General features: G+C 42.3%; 1 protein-coding gene across 3 annotated transcripts in view; it reads left to right on the forward strand.

Moving 5' to 3' along the window:
• Cfi (complement factor I) overlaps positions 1-12,303 on the forward strand; it is a 38,257-nt gene that overhangs the window by 9,786 nt on the left and 16,168 nt on the right. For all 3 annotated transcript variants that reach the window (XM_015993013.3, XM_006970385.4, XM_042279908.1), the window contains exons 3-5: positions 3,174-3,453; positions 7,196-7,349; positions 10,670-10,851. In XM_015993013.3, the coding sequence (XP_015848499.1) occupies positions 3,174-3,453; positions 7,196-7,349; positions 10,670-10,851 (616 nt within the window). The remainder of the gene's footprint in view (positions 1-3,173; positions 3,454-7,195; positions 7,350-10,669; positions 10,852-12,303) is intronic.

Below are 12,303 nucleotides of genomic sequence, written 5' to 3' on the forward strand. Positions count from 1 at the left end.
TACCAGCCTGCTTCTCCACAGTTACCAGCCTGCTCCTCCACAGTTACCAGCCTGCTTCTCCACAGTTACCAGCCTGCTCCTCCACAGTTACCAGCCTGCTTCTCCACAGTTACCAGCCTGCTTCTCCACAGTTACCAGCCTGCTTCTCCACAGTTAGCAGCCTGCTTCTCCACAGTTAGCAGCCTGCTTCTCCACAGTTACCAGCCTGCTTCTCCACAGTTACCAGCCTGCTTCTCCACAGTTACCAGTCTGCTTCTCCACAGTTACCAGCCTGCTTCTCCATAGTTACCAGCCTGCTTCTCTGGCAGTAGCCTAGCCACTCAGGCCGCAGCCTGGTGGTAATTCTGTTCCCACAAGCACCGGCTCTGTCGCTGCCACTAAAGATAGCTTTCACTAAATCTCTACCATTTTATTTTAAATAAGACTCGAGATTCAAAGGCTGGGGTGAAAACCTGCTAGCTCAGAGAGGCTAAGTAGCAACTAGCTAACCTTTTCTCCTTTCTGGTGTTTCTCAAAAAACTTGTCCTTCTGTTCCACTAAAACAAAATAAACCCATGCCACTCCAAATCCCTTCCTAATACTTCTGGTGTGTCTCTCTATCTCTTCCAGATGCTCTCAGATGCTCTATGATTACTTTCTGTCAACTAGTTGCTAACTCAGCTTCCTGACCCAAGGTTAATTTTATTTAATTAACGTAAATGTGAACTCGGGGTTCACAGTGTGATTGAATATCCCCCAACATAGGACAGCCAGAACTACATAGTGAGATCCTATGTCAATAAATTAAATAAATAAATAAATAAAACCAAACACCGTGACCAAGGCAGTTTATAAAAGGAAGGGTTTATTTGGGCTTACAGTTCCCAAGGGAAAGAAGTCTATGATGGGAGACTAGAGACATGGAAATAGGAATTTAGGCAGCATACATAGCAGCAGGAACAGAACGCCGAGAGGTTTTCAGCTCTCTTGAGAAAAATTGAGTGATACCCTCCAGTATTAACGTTGTTTATTCTTCAGATTCAGTCATTTCACTTCCAGATGAGTGTCTGACAGATGTAAGTAGCATATGTGGGAGATTAATGGGTAAATTTATTGTAGCATTGTTTACAGCGGTGAGACAAGGGAACTAATTAAATTGCTTTTCAGATGGGGCCATTAGATGCAAACTGCAATGGTCAGGGGATTGGAGAATAAACTATGATCTCACGTATGCACTACTGACCTCTGGAAAACCACAAGAACCAGGCTGATGTTTTTTTTTTTTTAATCCCCAAAGCAAAACAATAGAGTTGATTTCAAAACAATACGTCCTGTTTCTTTGGAGCAATTAGGGATAAGTATGCAAGGTCCGCTCTTCCTGCCCACACTGTGCAGCCATCTCCCCACAAGTGCCAATGGCCGATTCTGGGAAAGGAGGAATATTTACTTAATAATAATAATAATAATAATAATAATAATAATAATAATAATAATAAATACCAGCCAAAGCAATATTGACCATATTGAACTTCCTCTGTAAGCTGAAACAATTCATTATTTGGTATTAATAAAGAGATGTTCTGCTTTTGAATCTAATCAGAATAATTGCTGGGTAAGAAGTTGTGGGGTATTTGGACCATGACTTTCCATGGGCTCTCCCCTAAGGATGAGGCAAACTGAATGGACCAGTCAAACCAGTGAGAGAACTTACCACTGAAGACCACAGTGAGAGAAATTAAGTTATAGTGAGTGGACCTAACAACACTCTTTCACTGGGAAGGATTCTGGGATGGATGTTTACTCTTGAGATCCAAGTTACTTACTCTCTTCAGAAAAAGAGACAAAGCTTCATCTTGCTTCTTTTCGTGACCTTTCTACTTACTTTCCTTGGTGTTTTCCAAGGAAATCATTGTGCCAGTTGGATCATGCCATAATAATTAGGTCACCTCAAAATATCATCGGTATAAACTTTATTTAGTACACACATCTGTAGATTGAACAGGAACCAACTAAGCTATGATGGGCTCAGCTGAGAAGGGCCTGTTTCTCTTATTTAGTGGTTAACTTCCCATTGGTTAGTCAAAGTCACGTGGCCAGGCCCAGAGTCCAAGGCTAGGGAACTACCCCTCGCCGCCAGGAAGAGGGACTGCTAAGGAATGAAATGAACATTAAGGCTGTATGCCTTGTATCACAACTGTCAACACGTCACTATTTGCACAAGACCTGAAATGTTTGTGTCTTCTCCTGTGTGTTCGTCATTTTCTTGCCTGCTAGCTCCTCTGTGGTCTGTTTCTCCATCATGTAGAGAATTAGAGGCCCAGAAATAAGCAGTCCACAAGATTTATTTCAGCAAAGATAGCATGGAAGTATACGTAGCTCACGAAGCCAGAGCCCCGTAGGAATGAGGGCTCCAGAGATGGAGCAACATCTGCCCCGCTTCTCAGGATTTTTTTTAAATAGGGTGTGGAGCAGGGCATTTCTCCTTCCTGGACCTGGCCCAGTGCATTTAGCCTGTTGGGTCATTTTAAATGACAGCAGGGTGCCGCAGCTGAGGTTCAAGTCCTGGGACAGGGAAGGGGCGTCAGCATGAGGAAATGACGAAGCGTCTGACCACCAGATGAGTTTCACACAGGTGGCCGGCGCCAAATAGCTAGAGCCATCTCTATTTATACTTCAAAAATAAACATGTTTTTCCATACCAGCAAACATGTTTTCCCCATGTAGTAGTAGTTCATTGAATAGCTTTGATTTAATTAACAGAATTAATAACTGCCAAGCTTCAAATTAATCCTGTGAGATGTATTCAGCATCAAATCTGTTACTCCGTACCATGGCACTGAGATTCATTGATCTCTTCCAAGACCCACTTTTATGCGGGCCTTCTAATAGCTCAATTAATTGCATTCCTGGAACTTGCCACCCGTTACTGATGTTGCTTCTAACCCTTCAAATGAAACTGCTAAAAGTAGGAGATATTACCCTCACTGTGCAGATGAGAACATTCACTCTTCAAGAGGGTAACTTGCCCCAAGTACCCACAACTGGGGCTAGGAGGCAGGTCTATCTGATTGGTGAGACCACCAGCCCATAGTCTCGCCTAAGCTGCCGGCTGGGTCTGTTTTGTTCTTTTCCTTCACTTCCTCACATTCCGAGAACACAGAAAGCTTTTGTTTGTTGTTATTCCCTGTTCACAGCGCATTTTCACATCGCGGCCGCCTCAGGAGGATCTGGTGGACCGGAAGTGCTTGCTGAACAAATACACGCTCCGCTCCTGTAACAAAGTCTTCTGCCAGCCGTGGCAGAAATGTGTCGACGGAACCTGTGTCTGCAAGCTCCCTTACCAGTGCCCCAAGAACGGCACCCCAGTGTGTGCCACCAACGGAAAGCAGTTCCCCACGTACTGTCACCAGAAGAGTTTCGAATGTCTAAATCCAGAGACGAAGTTCTCAAATAATGGAACATGCACAGATGGAGGTAGGAAAGACGGGTGTGACCAAGTCACTCTAACTTAGCGAGGGCGACCCCAAGCCACCCATGCTCTCACCAAAAGCTTCCTCTATGAAACAGTCTGATGACAAGTCTTTACACCGGGGCTTCTTAAACTTGTTTCCACTCATGACCCCCTTTTCACTCAGGAAAATTTTTGGGTGGCTCTGAGTATATGAATATACGAAATGGGCTACAAATCAATTATTGGCTAATGATTTCAAGAAGTTGATTTAAAAATGTCTCTGATGTGTGTATAATTTTACCATTTATTAAGCAGGAAAGCAAATTTGCATTCTAATGAGATGGGTGTACTTAACATGAGTTAATCCTGCCCGGGGGCTGGAGAGATGGCTCAGAGGTTAAGAGCACCGACTGCTCTTCCAGAGGTCCTGAGTTCAATTCCCAGCAACCACATAGTGGCTCACAACCATCTGTAATGAGATCTGGCACCCCTCTTCTGTATACATAATAAATAAATCTTAAAAAAAAAAAAAAAAAAAAAAAAAAAAAAAATCCTGCCTGAATATTTGACATCGTAGGGCATAATCTTCAGTGTTTTTCAGAGTTGATCAACATTTTGGTTCTAGAGCCCCTCAATGCTGAGAATCTTGCTTCACGTACATTCATTATACAAAGTGGCAGAAGTATGCTCAGGACCATCTCAGAAATTGTTGGAAATTCTGTTCTGATCTTAAGCCAATATCCATCTAAGCATCAAAAAAGAAAAACAACACTACTGAAGTCAGCAACTCAAATAAGAGTTTTTAAAAATCGAACATTCTAGTCCAATCCAATCCAAAGATGCACACTAATCTGAGGCTCCTGTGCTGAGAAGTGGGAGGAGCTATTAGGAGTCTTTGTGTTCTGTAATTAATCATTTCATTTCTGTAGGAGGCAAAAAGCTTTGTATGTACAGTAAAAAGTGTCTCAGCAGCCTTGGATCTGAGCCAAGGTATTTCAGGCAGCACGCATCCACACTGCACAGCATGACGCATGCTCAGTGGAAAGAGAGCCTGTTGTGTGTTCAGAAACATGGCTGCAGTGAAGTCACATGAAGCAACAGGGTCACGCACTGCCAGAAACGCCTCAGATCATCGCACACATTTGATGGTTTTTCTCTTTTTTCCCCTTTCATTCTTTTTTTTTTTTTTTTTTTTTTGGTTTGTTTTGTTCTGCTTGTTTTTGAGACAGGGTTTCTCTGTGTAGCCCTGGCTGTCCTGGAACTCTGTAGACCAGAGTTCTGAAGGCCTTGCATTTGGAGATCCACCTGCCTCTGCCTCCACCTCCCAAGTACTGGGATTAAAAGTGCGCACCACCTGCCAGCTACACATTGGATTTTTAATTAACTTTTGGTTGTGTTTTCAGGAACCTTTTACCAACTTTTGCCATCCACAATCAACTAAGCAACTCTGTGGAGGGTCATGACCCACCTTTTAAAAACTGTTTTTAGGTAGTAGTGACTGAAGTGACATCTAGAAAAAACCAGGGGTTGGTCACCAGAACACAGTCTTTCCTTGAGTCCCTGGGGCTCTGAGGTGCTGCTCTTTGCTGCTCAGCCCTTCAGAATGTCCCCACTCACTTCTACTTGGTTGAAGGGATTGTTCACCGGGCCATGCAATTGTTTCAGAATTCAGTGAAAAGTCTTGCTGTGGAGGGCTGGAGCGATGGCTCAGCAGTTAAGAGAGCTCTTGTTCTCCCAGAGCATCAGAATTCAGAACCCAGCACCCTTGTTAGGTGCCTTACAACTGCCTGTCACTCCAGCTGCAGGAGATCCAAAGACCTCTTCTGACCTCTGCTGGTGCTCCCTACACACACACACACACACACACACACACACACACACACACACACACACGCACACGCACATGCACACGCACGCACACACTCACACACACAATCATAATCATAAATCATAATCATCCACATAAATAAACAAGCAATCCTTAAAATGTCTTAGTATGAGATTGGTACTGATACAGCCTGCTCCGGCCTCAGCTCACCCACCAGAAATCTAACCTCAGTCACGTCTCCTGGTATCTGTCCCCTCAACACTGTCCTCCCCCTACCCAGGCTCCACTCCATTGACACTGTTTATCCAAGGTTAGCAGGAGACAGTGCTGACCTGGGACCACATCAGCACTTCAGGCAGGACCTTGTCTACACTCAGTCCAGGGGCCTGATGCAACTAGGGAGCTAGGATCCTGGCATGCAGCTTAGGAATCTATAAAATCTAAAAGAGTGGGGACCTCACTGCCAGTCAAGTTTAATGTCAAATTCCTGTAAGCTTACCTGGCTGTTAAGTGATACTCTTAGTGACCTCTCTGGGCCCCATGTTCCATCACCTGTAAAGTATGAATAGTAGAAGTCTGTAAGTCCTGAGACTCTTGGGGGAATTAAATAAAAGGAAGCATGTAGGCTCTTCGCAAAGTCTGCACAGGCAAAGACTCATTACAGTTTAGGATCCCAGGAAGACCCAGATCTGTCCTTGGATGCAAAGTTACGGCACACACTGTATTTGGACAGGCATGCTTAAGACAGTCCTCTTAAAGGTACCGTGACACAGGTCTGCTCACGATAGCTTAGTCATTATTGGTGCTTAGGTAAAAGTCATGAAAAGTGGTGAGGTACTGTGCAAAAGAGGAATGGGGCTCCCCCTTTGGGTCAGTCTCTACTGCCTGCTGAAGGGCAAGAAGGCAGCGGCTGACATGCTCAGCATCACTTTTCTTCTGAATCACTGAAGTCTTTACATTTGTGAGACTGCAGAAATCCTTCAGATGCTTTCTTTCATTGTTTCCTTCTCTCTAAGAGGGTGAGTGCTGGAGTAACGTTAGTGAAGAGCAGCGCCTTTGTTACTGTTCTCTTGCTGTGGTGAGGCACCGTGACCAAGGCGACTTATAAAAGAAAGCGTTTAATTGGAGACTCGCTAACAGTTTTAGAGTGTAAGTCCAAGATCCTCATGGCAGGAAGGGAGTACGGCAACAGGCAGGCAGGCATGGTGCTGGAGCAGTAGCTGAGAGCTTATATCTTATCTGCAAGTTGGAGGTAGAGAGAGAAACAGAGAGAGAGAGAGAAAGAGAGAGAGAGAGACAGAGACAGAGACACACACACACACAGAGACTGAGCCTGGCATGGGCTTTTGAACCCTCAGCTCCCACCCAGTGGCACACTTCCTCCAGTACGGCCACACCACCTTCCCTAACAGTTCTACCAGCCATTCAAACATGAGCTTCTGGGGGCCATTCTCATTCAAACCACCACAGTTAGTAAAGCAAATTCCAATTCTCAGCTTCATGTCTTCAATTGAAGATAAATATAACTTTTATCTTTAAGGGTTGGTATGAGAATTTAGTGGTTTATGCCAATGAACAGCGTGGCCACTAACGATTAGGACTCATAAAATAATAGCTTATCGCCGGGCGGTGGTGGCGCACGCCTTTAATCCCAGCACTCGGGAGGCAGAGCCAGGCGGATCTCTGTGAGTTCGAGGCCAGCCTGGTCTACCAAGTGAGTCCCAGGAAAGGTGTAAAGCTACACAGAACCCTGTCTCGAAAAACCAAATAATAATAATAATAATAATAATAATAATAATAATAATAATAGCTTATCATTTGTTAAAACCATTATGATGTTCAAAGTAAATCTAAAGTTAGATATTTTAATAAAGACAAGTTAAAAAGGAAGAAAATAAATGAAATATTGTCTGTCCAACCTTTTTTTTTTATTTTAGGGAAATTTAATGTTTCCTTAAGTTATGGATCTACAGATGCAGAGGGAATTGTTCAAGTCAAACTTGTGGACCAAGATGAGAAAATGTTCATATGTAAAAGAAGCTGGAGCATAAAGGAAGCCAATGTGGCGTGCTTTGACCTTGGATTTCAACAGTGAGTGCTTGTCTCAAAGGATTGAACAATGAATTTCATTGTTCCAGCTGTTTTCTTTCTGACTGGTTAATCTCTCTGTGCTGTAATGCCCTTATATGTAAGCTGAGAATCTAACCAACCACCTCCCAGCACTGTGGTGAAGGCTGAATGTGTCCGAGTTTGCCCAGCCGTGAGAGTTCTGTGAGCAGAGAGCACCATGCTTCTGGACAGATCCTGCGGAGACCTTTACACCCTCAAATACACTCCTGACTTTCATGCATCTAGAGGAACGTCCATTTTTTCAGATCTCATATTGTTTATTTATGGCCTTTCTCTTTTATCCTCTGTTAGCCTTGCAGAGATGTTTGCACTTGTAAATGCTCTTATTTCTTTATTTCTATATCCTTTGTTTGCTGTTATCTCTAACTATGGCATTTCCCTATTTAATTTCCCCTCCCATTATTATTATTTTTTTATTGAAGAGGACAGTGCCGGGGATCGAGCCCAGGGCCTCATGGCCAGGCGTCGGTACAGCCCCAGCCCACCCTTCTGATTTGTTTCTGATTCGTTTTGTGTCGAGTGCTTAACTTAAACCATTTGCAGGTGCTCTTACTTTACGACAGACATACTGAAGGTACAATTTCCCTCTGGGAATGCTTCATCTGTACTCTCTACGTTTCCATAAGTGGCATTTTATTTATTGTTCTTCATAACATAAATAGCATTTATGTTTATGTTTCCATAAGTAACATTTTATTAATATGTTATTCATAACATATCCTAATATTCCAATGCAATTTTTGATGCAGTTTTGAAGTTTCTTTTGTGCTTTTCCAAGTGAATACATTAGTTTGCTTTTAATAACTATTTATTACTGACTTCCTAATTAACTGCATTGTCACAGAATGTTCCTCTATAGTTATTATTTTTTAAGTATTTGTTGAAATTTGATTTTTTATTTTTAAATACTTATATTCAGAGGTCTATAAAACAGATATCCAGTACAATAAGCAAGCTGTTAACTGTTTTTCTCAAATCTTTCCATTTCTTTCTGTCTTTATCTTCTTTAAATATATTATTTAATATACTACCTTATTCTTTGAGAATTTCATACATGTCTACTCTATATGTTAGTCATATCCATCCATACTATCCCTGTATCACCTGATCCCTCAACAGTTCCCTTCCTCCCAACAACATATATTTTTCTTTTTATTTCTCCCATTTTTTTTTATAACCCACTGAGTCCTTTTAATGCTGCCAACATGTACATGGGTGGAGTCATTTACTGGAGCATGGACAACTTACTAGTGGCCATGACCCCAAAGAAAAATGACTGCCCCTCCCCCAGGAGCTACCAATTGCCAATAGCTTCTCAGCCAGGGGCAGGGCCTCATGAGTCCCTCCTACACCCATTCTGGATTTTTTTCCTGGCTTGACCTTGTGTAGATCTTGAGCAGATAACCACAGCTGCTGTGAGTTCATGATTGGGCCTTATTATTTGAGTGAGCCACAGCATACTTCTGATTTTTCATAGTTGTGGCCTGCAACCTCTCTTTTCCATTTAGTGGTAAACTCTTGGTCTTTAACTACATGGTAACTCTTTTGCCATAAATTGCCTCAGTTCATGGACAGACTTCTCTGATTTCAGCCAGTGAGGATTATTGGTATTTACTATATCTTCTTTTCTTTGTTTTTAAGGCAGGGTCTCATGTAGCGCAGGCTGGCCTCACACTCAACAAGGATGGCCTTCAACTTTTGTTGCTCCCACCTTCACCTCCAGAAATGTTAGGATTATATGTTTGTGCCACCACACCCAGTTAATACAGTGTTGGAAATGAAATCCAGCTAGGCAAGTACACAACCAACTAACCTACACCTCAGCGCTATTTATCATATTCTCTACAATAGTTTTAGAGGTGAAGTTTTCATATTTACTTCTCAATTTGCCCCCAATGGCTCGTTTTTTTTTGTGTCTGTTTGTTTTTTGGTATGACTATTCTGAATCTTCATTGTGGACTCAGAGAAACTAGAAATACCTCTCTGTTCTCTTTTTTGCTTTCATTCTAGTTAATCTGTTAATGACATTGCAATTAGTATTTTATTTTTATTTCCATTTCTGTGCATCTTTGCTCAACTTTTAATTTTAACCTATTTTCCTCTCTAAAGAGAAGCAGGAAGCAATTGAGTATCCTAGAATAACAGTTCACCGTGAGTCATCATCTCTGGACTGTTGGGTAAAACAGAGACGCTTCTTTTCACATATTTTGAACACTGAGACTTCAAAGAATAGCATTATATTAATTACTTTTTGCATTGCATTGACCAAAAAAAGTGTAAGAGGGAAACTTAGCAACAGAAACTGTGTCTTCTGGCTCTCAGTTTCAGAGAGCTCCCTGTCATGACCAGGTCCACTGTTTCTAGGTCTGTGGTGAGGCAGATTATCAGGGGGGTAGAAATGTGTGGAGCACAGGATACTAGTGATGGACAGGAAACAAGGGGTCCTAAGCATATGCCCCTACTGACCTGCTTCCTCCAATGAGACAACACCCTTTGACCATTCAAAATAAGGCTATCATATTATGAACACAGCAAGGGATTAAATTATTCATTAGGTCAGAGTCTTCATGACTAGTTCCCTCTGGAAATGTTCCTTCTCATAGACACAGCCAGCAGTGTGCTTTCCTGAAAAGAATTGACAACCAAAATTCACCTTCAAAGAGATGCCAAAATACCACCTCAATACTATCAAGGCTGAAACAAAGAGGTAGTTTATTGTAAAAACCAAACAAAACTGTTAGAGTTCAAACAAGTTGACCTCCCACATCTTAAGCAATAATGAGATCAACCAGGTAAGGGTTCCAAAATGGGGGGCAGGTATGAAGACTCCTCAAAAGAAAAGATGGGAAGTTTGTGCTGACCTTTTCTGACGTATACTTCCAGAATCCTCAGATCAAGGCAATGCACACTGTTTTGTGAAGAAAATAGTAGTAACATGATAAAAAAAAAAAAAAGTCAGGCATGACCCTCTCTGATGGGAAGGAAACGTCAAAGGTAAAGGAAGCATTCCTCCTCAGTAAAAGCTGGAAAATAAGACTTGTAGAATGTTCGCCATGCTTTCAACCCTGACCGCTTGGTTGAAATTGATTATTTTAGTTCATCGTTACAAAACCCAAATTATGGTTCAAGTGAAGGTTTTAAGGCAAAGAGAACGAGGATGTTAGTGTCTCCTATAATTTGTAAATCATTTTAGGGGAAAAATTGCTGTAGCTTCCTACAATAAGGTTATAAACACAAAGTTGAATTGTTCCCCCATCAGATTTCACTCATTCTGTTCACAGGGGTGCTCTTGTCATACGAAGACCGTTTAATATACCTGGAAATCTCCATATAAACCGCACTGAATGCCTGCATGTACGTTGCCGGGGAGTAGAGACCAGTTTGGCGGAGTGCACCTTTATCAAGAGAAGAACTAACACTTTCCAGGGCTTAGCCGATGTAGTGTGTTACACACAGGATGCAGGTTGGCAGAGTATTTCCATGAAGATTGCTTCTTTCATAAATGCCTATATTAAGTAAACAATGATGGATATGCAATTGTCAGGCAAGGAGAAAATGATACCTCTACTAAGTTTGGGGTTTAGAACTGTCTTACTTAGGGTCTCTATTGCTGTGAAGAGACACCAGGACCACAGCAACTCTTACAAAGGAAATTATTTAATTGGGTGGCTTTCCACAAGAACCTATATTTGTGACCTCCATTGTTCTTTATTGTCACTCAAAACCTGCCACCCAGGTTCCTTTGTGGAAGCAAAATTATCTGCCTCCTCTTTGCTTCTTTGAATATGTGAACTCAAATAACCATAGCAAATAAATTGATTAAATATAAAGAGACACCTTGGCACCTCTTTTGAGCATTAAATCATATGTACATTATTATATTTCTTTAAAATGCTTAAGTGACTACCTCATTGCCTCAGTTTCCCCTGAAACCACATTAGAAATATTTTGGCATATGTATGTGTTATGTGGCTGACAGTGTTTCACAGCATTCCTCCCCATTTTCCAGCTCGCACATTCTTTCCATCCCCTCATCTGCAATGGCCCCTGGGCCTTAGAGAGGGTGATAGAGATATGTCCTGTTTATGGCTGAGCACTCAGTAGTCACTTCCGTCCTCAGCAAACTGACCAGACTTAAGTGTCTGCAGCATCAACCTTCATCCACAGCACAAAGGAGCATCTCTGCCCCAAGGCAGAGTCACACTAGTCCATGGATATAAACAAGTATTGTGAAGGTATCTGGACACTAGGACCATTGAGCAAATGACAGTAGTAGTATCTTAGTCACTGGTTTTATTGCTGTGAAGAGACATCATGACCAAGGAAACTTTTATAAAAAGAAAGCATTTAACTGGGGCCTTGCCTACAGTTCAGAGGTTTAGTCCATTATCGTCATGGCAGGGAGCATGGCAGCATGCAGGCAGACGTGGTGCTGGAGAAATAGCTGAGTGCTACAGAGAAAGAGCGAGAGAGACAAAGACAGACACAGAGAAAGACAGACAGACAGACAGACAGACAGACAGACAGACAGACTGGGCCTGTCTGGGGCCTTTGAAACCTTAAAACCCATACCCAGTGACACACTTCCTCCAACAAGTCCACACCTTCTAATCCTTCTAATCCTTTCAAACAGTTCTATACCCTGGTGACCAGGCATTGAAATATATGAGCCTATGAGGGTCATTCTTATTCAAACCATTATAAGAAGGTTCTCCCCTAGGGTCTATGACTTGTCATTCATAGAGATTTCACCTGCCTTACAGTACCAGGCATGTAGTCCCTCCCACAAAGCAGGCCTCAATCCAATCAGAAATTGGTGATTGCCCCCCCAAACAGTCAGGCTACTATCACACCAGTGGGTTATCTTGCCTGGACGATTGATATTATAGCATGCAGGCTCCCCCTCTAGACTGTT

Source organism: Peromyscus maniculatus, chromosome 6 (assembly GCF_049852395.1).
Source record: "Peromyscus maniculatus bairdii isolate BWxNUB_F1_BW_parent chromosome 6, HU_Pman_BW_mat_3.1, whole genome shotgun sequence".
Taxonomy (NCBI): domain Eukaryota; kingdom Metazoa; phylum Chordata; class Mammalia; order Rodentia; family Cricetidae; genus Peromyscus; species Peromyscus maniculatus.